This window comes from Clarias gariepinus, chromosome 15, assembly GCF_024256425.1.
Source record: "Clarias gariepinus isolate MV-2021 ecotype Netherlands chromosome 15, CGAR_prim_01v2, whole genome shotgun sequence".
Lineage (NCBI taxonomy): Eukaryota > Metazoa > Chordata > Actinopteri > Siluriformes > Clariidae > Clarias > Clarias gariepinus.
The window spans coordinates 4,101,858-4,122,074 of NC_071114.1; the positions used below are offsets into that span (position 1 = coordinate 4,101,858).

A 20,217-nucleotide genomic window follows, 5' to 3' on the forward strand; every position below is an offset into this window, starting at 1 on the left:
CAAAAGCAAAAGCACATACCTTGTTCAGACTGCGGCAAAAGCTTGGCAGGTACCATACAGCAGCTCCTAATTATAAATTCCCCCAAAGTTCTGACACCCTCCCTCCCTCCCCGTGTGCTCATGGCACCGCTATCTGGGCCGAGCAGTGTAGGGCACCTGCATACCCAGAGTCCTCCAGGAGGTCACCATCCCACTGCTGCTACCTCCTCCACCACCGCCGCCGCTGCTTGAAGAAGGCAGGTAGGGCAGTGTAAAGGGCCGAGACAAAGAGGAGGCAGCGGGAGTGGTCGTGATACAGGTGACAGGAGCAGGAGAGGGGGATGAAGAGGAGGCAGCGGGCACATGTAGCGTTTGGAGGGAAACGGGTTGCTTCCTTTCTGAGCATGGCGGGGAGGGCTGGAGAGGAGCGGAGGAAGAGGAGGAAGTGTTGAGAAGGGGAGGAGGGGGAGGTAGGGAAAGCGCGGGAGGGGAGGGAGTATGCAGGACAGTCTGCGTGCGGCCATATTGGGCCAGGAACAAGGCCCCGGCTTTGGAGTCCAGATTCCTCTGCTGCGAGGAGGAGTGGCTGTGCTGGGAACTGGGGGGCGCAGACTGTTGAGAGGACACTGAAGGCGTCATGTGGTGAAAAATCCCTGTGGCAGAGTGTCGAGAGGACATAGAGGGAGAGAAAAGATGGAAGCAGAGGATGAGGTAGAGGGGTAGGGAGAGGGCGAGAAAGAGAGAGAGAGAGAGAGACAGAGATTGGGTGGACAAAAAGATGGGATGGGGGAGTGGGTTGGAGTCAGAGACAGGTAATCAGCCAGGCTGTGCATAAGCAGCAAGCAAGTTAAAAACACGCTCAAAGCAATGAGGCATAACACTGCTGACCCAACTCTGATACTTAACATGGAGTCTCCAAAGGGCCTGGGTTCAAAATAGGCGCCTTTGAGTGCAATAAATTAAGAGAGCTGGGCTGCCAGAGGAATGTCTCAAACCAAAACAAGCCATGCAGACATGACAAACACCCCAAGAAAAGTCACGGTCAGGTGAAAATACAGAACTCACAAGAAGAAAGTTTGTGTGCACTTTTTTTTTTTTTAATCAAACCATTTTTAAACCAATGCTTCATTACCTTGAATAGCTTTTAATTACACCATTATAACATTATATTATTTTAATTACCTCCTTATAAGGAGTTTTTTTTAAGTAGTTTTAAAGCAGTTCTGTTTAACACATCTGCTGTGATGTTCTTTGTGGTTTTCTGAGGGTGTGTCACTTTCAACACAATGAGCTAATGGATCAATGGCACACAGAGCAAAGGGGCGAGAACAATACTGCTTGTCTTTCACTTACCTCATAACCTTTAAGGGCCTGCAAAACTATTAGGACAAATCAAACTCCCTGGGGGGAAAAACAAAACAAACACAAAGAACAGCTCACCTCCTGCAGCGCCCCCTGCCAGTCCAGCACTAGAAAAGCTGCCCAGCACAGAGTGACCGTTGACCAATCGTGGAGGTCCGCTGGTGGCCGGGTTGGGAGCCTGCGCTCCGAATAAAGACTGCAAGACCGAGGTTCCGCCCAGAGGGAAATACTGCCCCACGGAGGACGCAGAGGAAACTGCAGTGGCTCTACCCGCTTTCCCACACAGGAGGCCTCCGCCAGCTGCAGCAGAGATGAAGAGGTTCTGGCTGGTTAGACTACCGATGGCCTTCAGCTCCCACTCCCGTGCCTTTTGTTTAGGAAACGATTCCCTGGATTTGTCCAGACCCAGGAAGGGTTTAGGGTTCCCGTAATGCTCGCTCCGGTCCCGGTCTGCTCTCCTCTGCGGTTTCTGCTCAGAGTCGGAGTCTGGGCCACAGGACATGCCACCACAGAAAGGAGAGCTGCTTTGGCGGAGGTCTGGAGGCGTGGGCTTGGGGTCAGAGATGGGTGAAAAGGTCGACTTCCATTTACTGGAGGAAGATGAGACATCACTGCTCACGCTACTGGCTCCTGATTTACGGCCTTGTGAACCTGAAAACGGAGATCATAGACAAGGCAGGATAACGTTTCGTGAACATGGAAGATAAACCCGAAAAGATTTAAATCTAAATGTATGAAACAGCACCAGTGCTACAAGTTAATACATTTTATTTATTTTAGCTATTAGCTTTTTATTTTTTCCTTCATAGAATCTTGTGTAATACAGTCAACTCCCAAAATTGACGGGGTTATGTTGCCGGAGCACCTGCAAATTGTAAAAAAGCGCAAATTTTGGATGTGTGCCTATTTTTTAAGTTTAAACCCTAAATATGCTCCTCAAACATTTAAATATATATATTTTTAAAGCGGCATGTAAAGGTAAACAGATGTTACCGCTACTGTATATGTACTGTAATTCGTACAAGCGTGCTTTCTTTGGTATGTGCGGTCGTTATTTAGTTGGTATTAGTACTGTGAGATAAATACTGTAATATTTCACTGTATTTAACCGCATTTTCCTCTACAGTTGTTTTGTGTTCTCTTCACAGTACAAAAAAATGTATACAGAATTATATTTAATATGGAAATGTAGCGGAATTTATGTTAATATTTATGTTACAATAAGTAAATTATATTGTTCTTAATAGTTTAGCGTTAAAACGTATAAAAAGTTATATATTGCAACAAAAAAGCTAAATAAAATTTGCAGAGGATATTTGCAGGTTCCGTGAACAATTATTAGTTATGACTCTGAAACCGTGACTTTGTGGGGGTCGACTGTATTAACGTGTACTATTACAGTACATCAGAGGCTCCCCCCTTACCCCTCTCACCATCTCGGCTCTCCAGAGAAATTGTTGCAATTTTTCTTTCAATTCTAAATAAAAAATAAATAAATAAAAAAAAGAGGAAAAATATGTTCAGTGAAGAAGATCTAACTTTGAGATTGTTAAGAAAAAAATTAATAAAAAATACTCAGCACATCGGTAAATCTTACCGTAAGGAGCTGCTGTCTGCTGGATATCCGGTCTCCTCATCGTCTGAGCTGAGATTGGATAAGTCACGGTTGGAGCCATTGATCTCCAGAGGGCGCTCTCTCTTCAGTACTGGCGGCTGGTCCAGGTCCGTCTCACACGGGCTGCCACCCGTCTGCTCCGGAGACGATATGGCCGAGATTTCCAGAGGCTGATTGATGTTGTTTACCTGGAAGTCAATTAAAGTTTTAATTAATCACCTCACACTGAAACTGGCAATGCAATTCATGGATAAAAATAAATAAATAAAAACTTATAGTGCCCGTTTGAGCCGTCTACTCACCATGGTGTTAATATTAAGTGGGGAACCTGAGGAGTAGTTAATCCCAGGGAATGATCTCTTTTTTGGAGATCCACTTGCTGGAATCAGGCTGGAGGAGCTGCGTTTCCGGCGACCTCTCTTGCGTCCCTCTGAGCCGTGAGAGCCGGGTGAGTGATGGTGGTGGTGGTGATGGTGGTGGCTGTTGTGATGCTTGCCCTGCTTAGATGATCCATGATGAGGACGCGAGCCACCTACGGAAGAGGAGGATGACGACGTCGAGGACGAGGAAGAGAAGAACATGTGGCGACGAGCCTCGCTGTCTAGAGTCTCGGGATCGGATTCAAGGGCGTGATGCTGGTGCCCCTCATCAGGAAGACGAGGCGGTCTGTCTGCGTACTGCAGCACTCCTCCGGTGCTCAGCAGAGGGCTGGAGCCAGATCCACGCGACTGAAGACCCAGCAGGGGGTTGCTGTGGGGTGGAGGGGACATGGAGTTGCAGTCTTGATCACACATCGCAGAGTGGGAGCCGTTCATCAACCCTGAAAACAGACGGAATGATAGATAAGATACATACTCTCACACAAAGTCCAAACAAAAATGAAATAGAAAGAGGAACAAGAGCACACACATACCCGAGTTAGGTGTTAGAGGCTGCTTGTTTTGCCCTGCTGCCTGCTCTCTACTTGACATAGGACTCGGCGTATTCCTCTGTAACAATACATCATTTTAAATATAATTTTATAATATACACACAGACACACACACACACACTTCAGGAAAACATTCCAGTGACTGAATAACTAATTATATTATTATATTAATATATTATTTATCATGCCAATTATAAATGTTAAAAAGGATAAGTATTTTAATACTACATTTATTTCTACATGTTATAAATGGATATACATGATAAAATTATTAATATTATATAAATCATACTATTTTTCTTTTCCTAAAGTGTGTATACATTTTTTGGGTCTGACTCTCGTCCCTTATATAACCATATATTAAACATGCAAAAAGGGCAACTGTGTAAACAAGAACCTGTAAAACTACAAGCAACTTATGAGTACGAGAATAATTTCTAAACTCATTCTAGACATTTAACCAAATGCGCTAAATTGAACTGTATAATGAAAAAAAAAAAGGGATGAAAAAATCTGCTGCGTTATGGACTGACATATTTCACTTGGTAAATTGAGAATATCTTGAGAGACAACTCACATTATATAAGTGTATATTTAATATCAGTAAACTATTTATAAATTAAGATTACACTTAAAACTGCTGAAAATGCTCTTTAATCAGGAGAATTAAATATGAGCAACAGGAGCACAGAGATGTGTTGTCGTGATAGACAGAAGTGAGAACATGCCCTGAATACTGGTGTTTGTACTCCAGATCCTAGTGCAAATGCTTTTTGCTTTACTTGGGAGATGTACACTTTATGGTCTTATTATTATTATTGATATAAGACACACACAAAAAAAACACACCAGCCTCTCTGCACGGCTGGGCAGCACTACACTGGCCAGTGGGATGCTGACAGGAAGTTTGCTGGGATGTACAGTGCTGAGTGGAATGCTGATCGGGAGACTGGTTATACTGTCACCTGGACCAGCTGGGCTCTTGTCCTTATTCACCTGAAAAATTACATAAAACAATATCATCATCAATCTATGAGGATGCACACAGATATGTGTCAAACTCTAACAATCAATCAAAACATTACATTACAGCTGTCAAGCACATTTATAAATGTCAAACATGTCCTGCGAATCCTCTTAGGTAAATCTAGGAGCTGTTTCAAACACTTTAAAAGCATGGTCTGCTAACAAACCATATATAGGAATGAGACAAATGAAGCTATAAAAAGCAGTCGTCTCTGCTGTTAGAGCACCATCTTTATCCTTCAGCCTAGCAGCAGCAGACAACTCTACACTCCAACAGTCTCATAATGAGTATGTATTCTCTGTCTAAGGGACTAATAAATCACTTGTTGCTCTCGAAGATGTACTGAGAAGCATTCGTGTTTACGGAACAAACAAATACGATGTGGTTATAGGCAACCCGGACCACCTCTGAAGGAGGGTGGAGCAAATGGCTCACAAAGCATCTTCCGAGGCGACCTGTACTTTGTGCTCCCTCCTGATCTGATTTCTCTGGTCTAAACAGGAGGTAAGAGTAAGTGCGCACTGCACAGCAAGCAGCCTGTGATGTCGACAACAGCGTCTGGGGAGTTTTAAGGTTGTTTATATGTTGTGAGTACAGGTAGTCCCCGACTTACAAACTTTCTGTTCCGACAAAGTGAGTCTCATACACCTTAGACACGAATATACAATGTAAGGCATAATCCACTTGACTAAATCTGTCCCCCTTTTTCACCACACTGCAATCATGTGGTCAAAAAACATAAATCGCATTTAAGGAAATTAATCTCTCAGTGAAATGTTCTCTCTGCACCTTCCCATCGCCAGGGGAATCCCAAACGCCAATGGACTGCGGACTCTGTTTTGTTGAGGATTTTCCGAAATTAGGATAATTACCATCAGGGCAGCTTTGCAGGACAGACATTTTCCATTATCGCGCTCCTGACCTGATTCATTGAAACTGGTGGGGCCGACTCATTTCTCACGCACACGTACAATATACAGTTTATATTATACGTGATATTGGATTACGAGCATAATTCATTCCAGAAGTGGGCTTAACACACACAAAACACTCGTAAACCAAATAAAATTTTCCCATAAGAAATAATGGAAACAAATTATTCATTACACAGCCCCAAAAAATAAATACATAAACATAATTAACACAAATATTAAGTAAAAATAAAAAGATTAACCTACACTATATAAAAAAAAAAAAAAAAAAGTAAAAATAGATCCCGACAGATAAGTGTTTCTATTTGGGCGCGCAGGCGCTGTATATACATGTGTGTGTGTAGCTTAAGTAAGAAGCCCCTCCGCCACTCTCCCTTCTTGTCTTACATACTTACCCTTTCTCTATTCTTTTCTCACAAACACGTGCACACAACGAAAACACATACACTTAATTGAGCGACACACTAATGGAATCACTGCTGTAAAGTAAAAATAAAACAAATTAACCTGCACTTTACCTTTGAAAAGAATTGCGACAGAGCAGTGTTTCTGTGTAGAGCGGACACAAAGAGCAGGCTGATACAGAGAAAGAAAATGGATCTTTAACCTCTCTAATGAGTCTTGCATTTGTTTTACACGCGCGCTGTACACACACGCATACAGACACAAAATAAAATATGTTTTGACACACACACACACGGTCACAGCGTTATAGGAACCAATCCACGCGTGCATGGATGTTAATTATACCAGTGAGACTCTAAGTCAAAATTTATTAAAAAATCTTTGCTCGTCTTGCAGAACACGCACAAACTGTGTTACTTGCAATCCGAGGTTCCACTGTACAGACTTTAGACATTCTATACATTTACCTACACAGTGAAAATATCGGTATCTGGTGCACTGCTGTGTCTATTTTTTTGTACAATACACATGAGCCACTTCTGTGGTCCGTGCGTATCTGAGGAAAATCGTAACAGAAATGTTCTTAAGTCGGGGACTACCTGTAATCCATAAAGGCTGCAATGTAGCTAAATGGGACTGGATTGTAATGTACATATACCTGCACCAATGGTGTTTGGATGGTGTTTTAACTTCCAAGTGTCCCTTATTTCTTTGTGCACCTGAAGGAAGTGTCGGTTTCATCCAGTTTACAGTATTTGACGAGCAACAGAGCTTTTAACCTGCTTCTTTACCAGCTGCCTCTACACAGCAGTGACTAGTGCGTGTGTTACATAAGCAGTCTATACAATCCCTTATACACACACAACCTGTACACAGACACACTTACTCTCTCTACACCTTTGAGTGCGTTCGTTTGTTGAGTTTCTGGTATACTTGGTGAGGAGCAGCCCAGTTTCAAAGTTGGAGAGGAAACGACACCAGCGTCACCCCTGAAAAGGCAGAACAGGACATTAAACCAGGTAAACCTGATCGCGAACTCGTAACCCCACAGCTACAGCAAAGAAGTGAAATCTGACCTGTGGATGGTGCTGAGCGCCCTGGCCTGGCCTATAGAGGAGTCCTGGTTGAGGTGCCTGCGCAGGGCAATCTTGGCTGGTGAAAAGCGTGTGTAGTCAGGCAGGGGCTGCCCTAAAGGCCTGCTCCGAGGTTCTGGAGTAGGGGGAACAATCTCGTGCTCGGGTGAGATCGGCAGGTAGTGAGAGAGAAGCTCGTTCTTGCCATTGAAGCAGTTGATGGTGCCTCCGCGCTCATAGCTAGGAGACGCTGTGCCGTTCATAGACAGCTCGGGGCTAAGGCCATTCAGCTCAGCCAGTTTGGGGGTGTTAGTGTCAGGTGGGGGGCGGGGCTCTAGACTAGGGATGTTCTTGCGGTATGGAGAGTCTTTACATGGGCTGTAGGAGGACTTGAGCTGCAGAAGCTCCTGTTGTCTTTGGCTTTTCTCCAGCTCAACTATGCTAATCTGTCAGGAAGGAAGAAGTTGTGCAGTGAAGCGCAAGAAATAATAATCAAACATGCCATTTTTTTGTACACATTTTCATCTGGTATTCATGTTTTATTTACTAATTCATTACAGAATTTATACTTAAGCATTTATCGCTGGTGCATATTGTAAATTCTGCATCTACCTGAAGTTCTAGACAGTGGCGCTGCTTCTCAGAGATCTGTCTACGCAGAGCAGCCTTTTCCTTTAAAAGGGACTCGAGACACAGAGACCCCCAGTCCAGTTTCAGTTCTTCACAGCGAGCCTTCAGCTACATCAGAATGAATGAGACAGCATTTCGCAAGAGGGTAAAAATAAATAAATAAATAAATAAAGAGTTTTACAGTGTTTATTATCTAAATCTGACAGAATACAGATGGCTTTTCATAAGCATCACTGTGACTCACGAGTAGCACACTCTGGTCTTTAAGCTCAGTCATATCTTTCTCCAGCTGCTTGGTCTGCTCTTTCAGCTGCATATTATGCGCCAATATCTCTTTCTGCGCCTGCTCCAGGTCCTCGACGGTCACTGCTTTTACCCCCAGCTGTAAGACAAAGTGATAAATACTGAAATGAAAGAATGAAGATTGATATGAGCCACGCTATTAGGCAAAGAGTTAGCAGTGCCTTGGTAAGTTTACATTTTAGGTGTTGTATTCTTACCTCCTCTAATTTGCCCTGAAACTGTTCCCTGATCCTCTCCTTCTCTGCGTCACAGACGCTTGACAGGCGCTGGGCTTGACCCGACAGTTCAGTGTTTCTGAGCTATGAGATATACAGAAAAAAGGAACTTAGTACTGGATTAACGTCAAAATATCATCAGAGCCACAATGTTGAGTTATCGATGAGCTAAAGTATAATATGGGGATCAGTGAAGTGTTGTACCCTCTCTCTCTCCAGAGCTTGCTGTATGCTTGTCTGATACTGTGGTGTCTTCATATAGGACAAAAACTGCATGTACTGGACTTTGAAATTATCTGGAACAGGAAAGATCAGGAACTTGTTAGCTTGTGCACAAGATGATGTACTGCTATACAATTGGAAAGACAATATATACTTATATATAAGGGCCAGGGGTAGCTCAGTGGTTAAGGCATTGGTCTACGGTTCGGTAGATCCCAGGTTCAAACCCCACAACCACCAAGTTGCCACTGTTGGGCCCTTGAGCAAGGCCCTTAATATATGAGCTAAGCTATTGGGCAAAGAGTCTTTCCCTCTGATTATATATATATATATATATATATATATATACACACACACACACATACACATTTATATACGGCTGGGGGGCGTGGCCATGCCAGAGTCAGGTAAGCGGGAAATGATTGACACCTGACAAGAATGTGGATAATTACTGACACTGTGTTGCCGTGAGTCGGGATTTTATTTCCAGTTCTCCTAAATAAACATTGTTTTAATCAAAATTCTCTTTCACACACAAATTTTCCATATTCTCCTCAGGTACCTTTTCCCACTTACCTTAACTTTCCCACTTAACACATCACTTCTCTTGACCACGCCCATTCACCACAGAACATTTCAACAGAACTCCATAACTGCGATTCACCACCCTTAAGCTTTAATTAATAGTTATATTTTACTGCAGTTACTTTGTTACATTGTTTTATCAGAAAATGTCAGTAAAATACATATTTTTAATCATATTTATTGTCTTAACTGTCAATTCCCAAATGCACAAACAACCTCAAGCTCAGAAATTTAAAAGTTGATCGCCAGAGAAGAGCTAATGAGTTAATTGTGCCATTTGTAATCCAGTATGTGTATAATGTAAAAAAAATGTATATATGCACATACAGAGTCAGGCAAAAAATTTATACACTATTTAAAAACTTAAATTATTGCTATACGTTATATACGGATATATGATAATTATGATAATATTATATTAATATAATAAACATCATACTATTTTTCTTTTTTGGTGGAATCTTTATTAAAAAAAAATATTTTTTTAAACTACATATAAAAGGTTTTTACCCAGTAGAGTCTGCAGGCCCGCAGGAACGGAGCTGAGCATCAGCTGGCCAGGTGTGTAATGCTGAACTTTAGGAGGTAGCTGGTAGTAGGGACTTTGAGGCGATTTGTATCCATCTGTAAGAAAACATCACGAGGGAAAACGTCAAGATCAACCTAAATGTTTTGGAGATAAAATGTAGATTGAGGCAGCTGGTGCAAACCTACCCTGAGGAGGTGCTGCTGAGACAGTCTTGGCATGAAGTAGATCTAGAGCACTCTGATTTTTCTTGGTCTTGCGTTCGGTGGCTGCTGCCATGATGGACTTCTTGGGGCGCCCGCGCTTCCTGTTGCTCAGCTTGCGGCCCTTGGCCATCAGCTTGGCACGACGAGGTTTAGGTGATGACTTTACAGGTACCAGTGCCCCCGAGGTGTCCTCCTCACCACCTGACTCCTGTAAGGAAAACCAAAAAAGGAGTTGAGACAGTGTGGACAGTGGGCACAGAAGAATGCGATGACACCCGACCGACAAGGTATCATTTGTGTGATGATGGTGTGAATAATGTGTGGGTTACAAATGTCTGATCTCCTGTTGGTGTAAATAAATACTGAAAACCTATATAAATAAATCCAAAAAAGTATAACAAAGGCATAACTTGTACAATCCTCAGTGTTTGTTCTTGTTACGTTCCCTCGTGTATTTGTTTTTTCTTGTATCTGTTTCTTGTCTCCTCTCTCTAAAGTATACTGTAGGTTCAGCACAGTGGTTGTCCGGGGTTCGCCAATCCTCCAATGAAACCAGACCTGTCGTTATAAAAGAGGCGGGGCTCCCTTGACTTGCCGTCAGTCGTCCTGCTTTCCGGCCAGCGGGCGGCTGTCCATTTTGTGTTGACTGCGCTTTGGTTTTGTGGTGAATTTAAGCCTGCCGTGTTTAGTCTGTATTCTGTCTTCGGTGGCTATCAGTTAGCCTGATCTTGCTTTAGCTTGTTTAAACCTTCGAACACTCGAGACGTATGAAACGCCTGCTACTGAATGACGTTTGTAACGAACCTTAAGCACTGCTTTGCCTTGATTAATCCAGCTTTATTGTTCTTTAAGTCTGGCTAAAATACCCAAGAGAACGGAGACAGGTAAACTGGTAACTTAGGATTTAGTTCTTTGTTAATAGCAGGTAAGGAGTGACCACCATCTTTGTATTTTTGTTTTATTAGTTAGAGTAGTTTAGTTTGGGCGCCGCATGCGCCGAAGCTCCCGGTTTCTTTTCTACATTTTTGTTTGGTAGTTAGAGTATTTGGGTTGGGGTTTAGTTATCAGAATTTCTTTTGCTTTTGATAATTTCTTTGTTTTGGTGTCACTCAGTTTTCTCCTTTCTCTTTAATTTCTTTCGTTTTACATCTTTGAAATTGGTTAAAATAAAATTGCTTTTATCTTTATTCACTTGCCTCACGACTCTCCTTCATGGTTTGCCCCTGTGGCAAAACATCTCACTTAAATGTTACAGATCATCCCCATTAACATCTAACACGTAACATTTAATTGGTGGCAGCGGTGGGATTTCCATTTTTGTGAGGATCTAATAGTCAAGGGATGAATTTTGTGAGATGCATTGTTGCTGGGGTAACAAATGAGTGTCCGTGAGGTAAGCAGGTGAAACGCAGCAGGGCTTAAATTAAATAATAATAATTTTAAGCACGGTTGACTTTGAGCTTGCTTGTTTAAATAAAGTAAGAAAATGGCTGATTTTGATTTAAATAGTTTTATTAGTAAGCCGACGAGTGAGCAACTGAATAGGTGCAGAAAGGACGATTTAATTTGTATTGCTGAGCACTTTAATATCAAGGTTAATCGGCAGCAGCTGAAACGGGAGATTAAAAGTATTGTGAGGAACGGATTGGTGGAGCGCGGTGTCCTTGCGTTGGCTGGTGGAGTAGAGCAAGACTCGCTCAGCGACGACGTGCCCTCTCTTGTTTGTGGCGGGGAGGAAGCGGGCGAAATAGCTGAGGTGGAGGAATTCAAAGCCAAAGCTGTGTTGCCGCCCTTCGATCCACTTTCTCCTGCCCTGTCGGGTTCTGGTGATGGAGCGCGTCTTAAAGTGCGTCTGGCTAGGATCCAGATGGAAGAGCACACAAGGGTAGCTGAACGTCAAGCTGAGCTGGACTTGCAGCTAAATATCCGTCGTCTAGAAATTGAGGCGGACACGCAGATCAAGTTGCGTGAGCTCGAGTTAAGAATGGCCAAGGACGCACAAGCCCCTATACCTGCTGCTCCCATAGTTCCCACTCCGTTACCTGTTTCTCCTGCGCGAGCAGTCTCTTCCGTGCCATTGACTTCTGTGCCGACTGTTTCTTCTGCACCTGTTCAGCCTGCCCCTGTAACAAGCGCTCATGTTGATTTAAGCCTAGGAGTGTCCAGGAGAGCATTCGATGTAAGTAAAAACATTGCTCTCATACCACAGTTTAGAGAGATTGAAGTTGACTCGTATTTTAATGTGTTTGAGCGAATTGCTTCGGCTTTGAATTGGCCTAGAGATGTGTGGTCTTTGTTGCTACAATGTAAATTATCGGGGAAAGCTCAGGAAGTGTGTGCTGTTTTATCGTTAGAGGATAGTTTAGATTATGATGTTGTTAAAACTGCTATCTTAAGAGCTTATGAATTGGTACCCGAAGCATATCGACAGAGATTTAGGGGTTATAAAAAAGGTTCGAGTCAGACTTTCGTTGAGTTTGCCAGGGAAAAATCTTTGCTCTTTGATAAATGGTGTATGGCGAGTAAAGTTACAGAATTTCAGACATTACGTGAATTAATTCTACTTGAAGAATTCAAAACTTGTATACGAATTCGGAACGAATGGCAGTCTATTTAAATGAACAGAAAGTAAGCTCACTGGCAAGCGCGTCTGTTCTCGCTGATGAGTTCGCGTTGACTCATAAAACTGTTTTTATTGCCCGTACTGACAAAATTCCCTCTGTTGCTTCCGTTTCAAAGGATCAGTCAAAAGTTAAACCTTTTGTTACGAAAGGCAGAGAAGAGAGACAATGTTTTTATTGCCACAAGCCCGGTCATGTAATTGCTGATTGCCTTGCGTTAAAACGCAAGTCTCAAATAAATCCTCCTAAAAATGTTGGGTTGGTAAAGACCGTTGACGTGACTAAACATCATGATACCGTAGATGCAGGTTTCCAGCCTTTTTTAATGGAAGGATTAATTTCTGCTGATCAGTTTACGGAGCCGGCTAAAGTGACGATGTTGCGTGATACAGGTGCCATGCAAACCATCGTGGCTAAAAACGCGTTTCCTTTCTCTGATCAGACCTTTTGCGGCAGTTATGTGTTGGTACGAGGTATTGGAATGAACACTGTTAAGGTTCCTTTGCATCAGATCTACTTGCGCTCTGAGTTGTACAACGGAATGATTAAGGTTGGTGTGCGGGAAACCTTGCCTGTGTGTGGGGTACAATTTATCCTCGGTAATGATGTGGCTGGTGGCAAGGTTATTCCTTTCTTAGAAGTGTGTGAAAAACCCGAAATTGTTGATCTGTCTGATGAAATGTTTGAAAAATTTCCGGAAGTTTTTCCTGTCTGTGTCGTGACTCGAGCCCAGGCTCGGAAGCTTGCTGACGCCGACGATTTAGCTAGTACTTTTATGGCATCTTTGGAGCACGGTACTTTAGTGTCTGATGAGGTTAAGTCAGATAAAAAGCCGGAGTTAATGTTGGATGATGTAAAATTGCCGATGACTCGAGAAAATATCGTGGCCGCTCAAAAAGCTGACGTTACGTTGCGTAAATGTTTTTCTTCTGTTGTCTCGTCGGAGATAGCCGGGGAAAGAAAAAGTGCTTACTATATGGATAACGGACTGTTGATGCGTAGGTGGTGCAATGACGTCGCGGAGGATTTTGAATGGTCTACCGTTGAACAGATCGTTGTTCCTGCGTGTTATAGACAAGCGGTACTTTCGTAAGCCCATGACCATGTCTTGTCTGGACACCTAGGCATTAAGAAAACATACCAGCGTATTTTAAAACATTTTGTGTGCCCCAGATTGAGATCTGATGTAACGAAATACTGTAAAACCTGTCACACATGTCAGTTTGCAGGGAAGCCGAATCAAGTCATTCCGCGCGCGCCGCTCGTTCCTATACCTGTGATGGGCGAACCGTTCGAAAGTGTCATCGTCGATTGCGTTGGGCCTTTGCCCAAGACTAGATCGGGCAACCAATATCTGTTGACCATAATGTGTGTCGCAACACGTTTTCCAGAGGCGGTCCCTTTGCGTAAAATCACCGCTCCTGTAATTACTCGTGCACTTGTGAAATTTTTTTCAATGTTTGGATTACCAAGAGTTGTACAGACCGATCGAGGTACCAATTTTTTATCAAAGCTTTTTGCTCAAGTATTAACAACTCTAAAGATTTCACATAAAATTGCAAGTGCCTATCATCCAGAAACCCAAGGGGGTTCTGGAACGATTTCATCAGACACTAAAATCTATGCTTCGTAAGTATTGCATGGAGACTAGCAAAGATTGGGACGAAGGCACACCCTTGGTTTTGTTTGCCGTTAGAGAAGCAGTCCAAGAAAGCTTGGGGTTTAGTCCTGCTGACCTAGTTTTTGGACACACGGTGAGGGGTCCTTTAAAAATGCTTAAGGAAGACATGTGTTCGAAAATCACTTTTACCATGCCGGTGTTGGACTATGTGAGTAAATTTCGTGAACGCTTACATCACGCTTGTGAATTAGCAAATGAGTCTTTAGGTAAGGCTCAAGTCGTCATGAAAAATCAGTTTGATCGTACTGCTGTTGTTCGGCACTTTAAGGAAGGAGACCAAGTGCTTGTTTTTCTGCCTATTGTTGGTTCCACTTTGTCTGCACGTTTTTCAGGTCCCTATGAAGTGATGAAGAAGCTGAGCGACACTGATTATGTAATCCGAACGCCTGATCGCAGGAAAAAATCTCGTGTGTGTCATGTCAATATGCTCAAGGCATACTGTGCTAGAGACTCCTCCCCAACAACCGTGAGTACAAATGACTCTGAAAGTGTCAATCTTTCTAGTGTTGCACTTACGTGTGGTGTCAACATTGATCATCTTGATGACGAAGATGAGGGGGTAATTGTTCGTCACACTTATCAGCAGTGTGCTAGACTTAAAAACTCTGAGGTTTTAGCTAAACTAAGTTCTTCTCTGTTTCATCTTTCAGATTCTCAGAAAGATGATGTTGAACTGTTAATTCATGCATTTCCTTCATTATTCCATGATGTCCCTACTCGTACGACAGTATTGCAACACGATATCGATGTAGGTAGTGCTACCCCGATTAAGCAACATGCTTATAGAGTAAACACAGTGAAACGGGCTGTTATGAAGGATGAAGTTGCATATTTGCTTGATAATAATTTAGCAAAGCCCAGCTGTAGTCCATGGAGTTCACCGTGTTTACTCGTAAGCAAGGGTGATGGGTCTGCTAGATTTTGCACCGATTATCGCAAGGTAAATGCTGTGACTACACCTGATTGTTTTCCGTTGCCTCGCATGGAGGACTGTATTGATACTCTTGGCTCTGCCCAGTTTGTAAGTAAACTAGATCTGCTGAAGGGTTACTGGCAGGTGCCCCTAACAGCTCGTGCTTCCGATATCTCTGCGTTTGTGACACCCGATAGCTTTGCGCAGTATTGTGTAATGGCTTTTGGTATGCGGAATGCTCCCGCAACATTTCAAAGACTTGTAAATATGGTACTTTCTGGGGTTCCAAACTGTAATGCCTACTTGGATGATCTTGTAATTTATTCATCTGATTGGATTGATCACATATCCAGTCTGAAAGAGGTTTTTGCGCGCCTGGCTGATGCTTCCCTTACGTTAAATCTTGCAAAATGTGAGTTTGGGCAGGCTACAATTACATATCTAGGAAGAGAAGTTGGGCAAGGACAAGTCAAACCTGTGGAGGCAAAAGTAACTGCTGTTGCAGAATTTCCCGTCCCTGCTTCACGCAAGGAACTGCGTCGGTTCTTGGGAATGGCGGGTTACTATAGAAATTTTTGTAAAAATTTCTCTACTGTTGTGAATCCGCTTACGTCTCTCCTTAGTCCTTCGTGTCCATTTAGATGGAACGCTGCGTGTCAGAATGCTTTCGACAATGTGAAAGCGATGTTGTGCAACGCACCTGTCCTCATTGCTCCAGAATTTTTCTAAACCCTTTATTTTAGAGATTGATGCAAGCTTGGTTGGAGCGGGTGCTGTACTGATCCAGGAGGATGCTTGTGGAATAGAACATCCTGTGTGTTTCTTCTCACGTAAGTTCAACAAACACCAGTTGAACTACTCCACCATTGAGAAAGAGACACTGGCCCTTCTAATGGCTTTGCAGTATTTCGATGTGTACATTAGCTCAAGCAGCATGCCTGTATCAGTGTTTACAGATCATAATCCTTTGGTGTTTTTGGCGCGTATGTATAACCAAAACCAACGGTTAATGCGCTGGTCGTTAATTGTACAAGGCTACAATTTGGTGATTATACACAAAAGGGGGCCAGAAAACATAATTGCTGACGCCTTATCAAGATCTTGGGTAAGTGCATAAATTGATTTAGTTATAAAAAAAACAAACAAAGAAAAAAAAAAAACACTTTTTGATGATGTGCGTTTGTTTTCTTTGTTTTCTTTAAGGGGGGAGGTGTTACGTTCCCTCGTGTATTTGTTGTTTTTTCTTGTATCTGTTTCTTGTCTCCTCTCTCTAAAGTATACTGTAGGTTCAGCACAGTGGTTGTCCGGGGTTCGCCAATCCTCCAATGAAACCAGACCTGTCGTTATAAAAGAGGCGGGGCTCCCTTGACTTGCCGTCAGTCGTCCTGCTTTCCGGCCAGCGGGCGGCTGTCCATTTTGTGTTGACTGCGCTTTGGTTTTGTGGTGAATTTAAGCCTGCTGTGTTTAGTCTGTATTCTGTCTTCGGTGGCTATCAGTTAGCCTGATCTTGCTTTAGCTTGTTTAAACCTTCGAACACTCGAGACGTATGAAACGCCTGCTACTGAATGACGTTTGTAACGAACCTTAAGCACTGCTTTGCCTTGATTAATCCAGCTTTATTGTTCTTTAAGTCTGGCTAAAATACCCAAGAGAACGGAGACAGGTAAACTGGTAACTTAGGATTTAGTTCTTTGTTAATAGCAGGTAAGGAGTGACCACCATCTTTGTATTTTTGTTTTATTAGTTAGAGTAGTTTAGTTTGGGCGCCGCATGCGCCGAAGCTCCCGGTTTCTTTTCTACATTTTTGTTTGGTAGTTAGAGTATTTGGGTTGGGGTTTAGTTATCAGAATTTCTTTTGCTTTTGATAATTTCTTTGTTTTGGTGTCACTCAGTTTTCTCCTTTCTCTTTAATTTCTTTCGTTTTACATCTTTGAAATTGGTTAAAATAAAATTGCTTTTATCTTTATTCACTTGCCTCACGACTCTCCTTCATGGTTTGCCCCTGTGGCAAAACATCTCACTTAAATGTTACAGATCATCCCCATTAACATCTAACACGTAACAGTTCTTCATTCTGTTGATTATTATTACTGCTTCCCTCTAGAATCTCTAATCTGAAAAAAGACTTTACTCAGGCAGCAGTGATTTGATGACCCACCTTGTGCTCCTTTGGCTTGGTTGGGGTGGTGTTGCTACTTTTACTGTCCTTGTTCTCCTTCTGTTGACGCCGTTTCACTGCTTCTTGCTCCTCCTAGTATCATGTTGGGGGGAAGAAAAAAAAAGATGATCATGTATCATAATTCGTTCACCCATTTGTTTTGCTTTTACTTTCGAAAGAAAACAGATTTATGTTCACTTACCCTGAGTTTAGGATTTTTAAGACTAGAAAAATAGTTTTCAAGCTGTAAACAGAACAAAAACAGCAATCGTTAAAAAAAATTAAATAAACATGTCTACACTACAGATAGTTCCTATCTAATGGTTATACTTAAAACCTTATCTGATGGTTCCACTTAAGACTAGATAAATGTCTAAGAGCAGAACATCAATTAAACAGACAAAATAACAGCACTCACTATGGTACGGTCTATTGTATGCAGATAGTAGGAAACTGGCTTCCCCGTCCAAGACACCGAGCCTCTCAGTGGAGAAAGTTCGACAACGCGCATTATTGTGCCGATATCTGTACGAGAGAACAGCACACAGTCTTGAAGGTGGTGCAGAACGTTGTAGAGTGAAGTGACGGTCTGAATGAGACCGAATTTAAAACATACCGCTCAAGTTTCGACTGTTGATTCTAAAGTTGAGAGGTGCAAAAGGTTTTGAGGATACAATTTTTCCACCTGAAACGGCAGATAAACACAGGGTTAAACACAAACTGACCATCATCTCCAACGGCACAGGGGTAGACAAGGTACATGTTTATTATTTAGACCACAATGTGGGTTTCTGTGCAAACAAAACATGCAAAATAAAGGCAAGTGGTTTCACAGAAACTTAAATGCTAGCTGGATAAATAAGCACAAGGAATACAGCCTGAGCTAAACTTATCTGCTACAACTCGCTAACTAAGACTTAGTAATGCACATTTTAACACACTTTTCTAACACATGGTCTACATTTTGCACATCTGGAACTTTGTACAGACATGTTCTGCTCATGACCGGACATTGTATTCCCATTTCAATTCTATTTTACTTTATTACTTGTACATAGTGTAAATTTTACAGCTAAAAACTTTTCTATATAATTTTTATTATTATATTCTTATCTCATATTCTTTATTTGAATACTCTTTTTATTTTTAGGTCATGCATATCATACTGTGTATTACTGTGTTTTTGATTAAATTTATCCTCGTCTAACGAGCTTTCTTGCTTGGGAAAAAGTCACCAAGGTGTTGTTCAATGTTTCTCTCCTTGGGTCACGTGTAAAAGATAGAGTCTGTCCACCTTGTCTCAGCAGGTTTAACCGAGTTTCACTTGAACCTCGTGGCACAAACCTCTGATTTTTATGTAATATATTAGAGTTACGGCATTGAGTTGTGCCACCGTAAAGTCAGTAAGGTGTTAGTTTTTCTTAAGATTTCAGAAAAACCAGCTTGTCCTGAAGGCTTGGGCTGGTGAGGTGTCCACCACTACTACATTATAGGAAGCAAACAACTCAATCTGTCATTTGTTGTTCCCCTAATCATAAAGGGATAAAGAGTCATTAAAGGATTAAAAACAAGACCAGCCAAGTGAGCCTGTGAGGATCCACCTCCTTTATTACATACCTTCCTTCATGTTGGCAAATCGTTCCTTCAGCTGGTGATCCACCTCTGGACCAAAGGCAAAGTTATTCACAAAAATAACACTGCAAGAGAACAAATGCAATAATTTTACTATAGTGTTACTCTAATTAAAATCACATTTTTAAGAGTTCACAAATATGTTGTAACCTTTAACATTCTATCCATCCATCCATCTTTTTATATCTATCTATCTATCTATCTATCTATCTATCTATCTATCTATATATATATATATATATATATATTTATTTATTTATTTATTTATTTATTTTTAACAGAGACACTTACCTTGTGTTTGCTATCCTTTCCCTCCAGTCTTCAGACAGAAAGTCTCCTCTCTCCAGCTATGGAAAAGCAGAAAAAAAAAGCTTCCTGTGAAATGCCACGAACTGTTTCCATGCAAGGTCGCTTAGATTTCTCATCTTTCACTACAGAATGAGTGGATAAGGAACAATGGACTAGACCTGACAATGAAAATATGGCTTCTGTCTTTGTCTCAAAATGTGTACGACAATCTTGTGATTTTGCTAAAATGGAGTGCTTCTAAAGAAACCTGCCTTAGCCTGGCCAGTGAACCCTGAAAAAAAATCTCATGAAAGAGAGAGAGAAAAAAAATAAATTTAAGTCATGATATGATGTGTAATGAGAAACTCCAGAGCAAGAGCAGAGCAGAAGAGTTTACATGACAAAGAGCAAGTACCTGTGGAGAGCAGAACTCAAAGATAACTATTTGAAAGTTTAATGGTTTGCAGGTTACTGTTAGTGACACCTACTGATGCAATTTTTTGGCAACTGGCAACAAAATTGAATAGAAAACTCAGACTATTCTCAATTGTGCATAATGGTAAGAAAACATGGCACATCAAGTAGGGCTAGGACAAGGTGTAATTTCTTCTATAACCAAAGATTTTAATAAATCATCAAGTGCAAAATGATCCTGCTGCAAAACATCCATGAAACAAGTTAGTTCCTGTTATCATTCATGTTACTTTGTTTATGTTACAACACTTACTTTATCTCAGTCTTAAAAAAAATATATAGCTTTCCATAATACAAAAAGATAATTTGAGCATCCATGGAATGCGCTGGACAAACAACTGGAGGCCCCACATTGTCACTTACAGCAAGTTAAATATCTGCTACTACCCGTCCTGGCACAACCTCTCATTCGTGGTGGAAGGGTTTTGATGTTTGGTGG

At 41.9% G+C, this 20,217-nt stretch overlaps 1 protein-coding gene across 4 annotated transcripts in view; it reads right to left on the reverse strand.

The window, feature by feature from the left end:
- Positions 1-20,217, reverse strand: part of dot1l (DOT1-like histone H3K79 methyltransferase) — a 40,355-nt gene that overhangs the window by 4,727 nt on the left and 15,411 nt on the right. The window contains exons 8-28 of one of the 4 annotated variants that reach the window (XM_053512836.1): positions 19,308-19,363; positions 19,002-19,081; positions 18,001-18,069; positions 17,803-17,909; positions 17,587-17,628; positions 17,385-17,477; positions 9,994-10,219; positions 9,790-9,903; positions 8,677-8,768; positions 8,455-8,556; positions 8,199-8,336; positions 7,937-8,062; positions 7,328-7,770; positions 7,138-7,240; positions 4,737-4,883; positions 3,870-3,945; positions 3,259-3,776; positions 2,939-3,144; positions 2,766-2,818; positions 1,420-1,992; positions 20-632 (exon numbers count right to left, since the gene is read on the reverse strand). In XM_053512836.1, the coding sequence (XP_053368811.1) occupies positions 130-632; positions 1,420-1,992; positions 2,766-2,818; positions 2,939-3,144; positions 3,259-3,776; positions 3,870-3,945; positions 4,737-4,883; positions 7,138-7,240; positions 7,328-7,770; positions 7,937-8,062; positions 8,199-8,336; positions 8,455-8,556; positions 8,677-8,768; positions 9,790-9,903; positions 9,994-10,219; positions 17,385-17,477; positions 17,587-17,628; positions 17,803-17,909; positions 18,001-18,069; positions 19,002-19,081; positions 19,308-19,363 (3,867 nt within the window). In that variant the 3' untranslated portion in view covers positions 20-129. The remainder of the gene's footprint in view (positions 1-19; positions 633-1,419; positions 1,993-2,765; positions 2,819-2,938; positions 3,145-3,258; positions 3,777-3,869; positions 3,946-4,736; positions 4,884-7,137; positions 7,241-7,327; positions 7,771-7,936; positions 8,063-8,198; positions 8,337-8,454; positions 8,557-8,676; positions 8,769-9,789; positions 9,904-9,993; positions 10,220-17,384; positions 17,478-17,586; positions 17,629-17,802; positions 17,910-18,000; positions 18,070-19,001; positions 19,082-19,307; positions 19,364-20,217) is intronic. The other 3 variants (XM_053512837.1, XM_053512839.1, XM_053512838.1) reach the window with 3 other exon arrangements.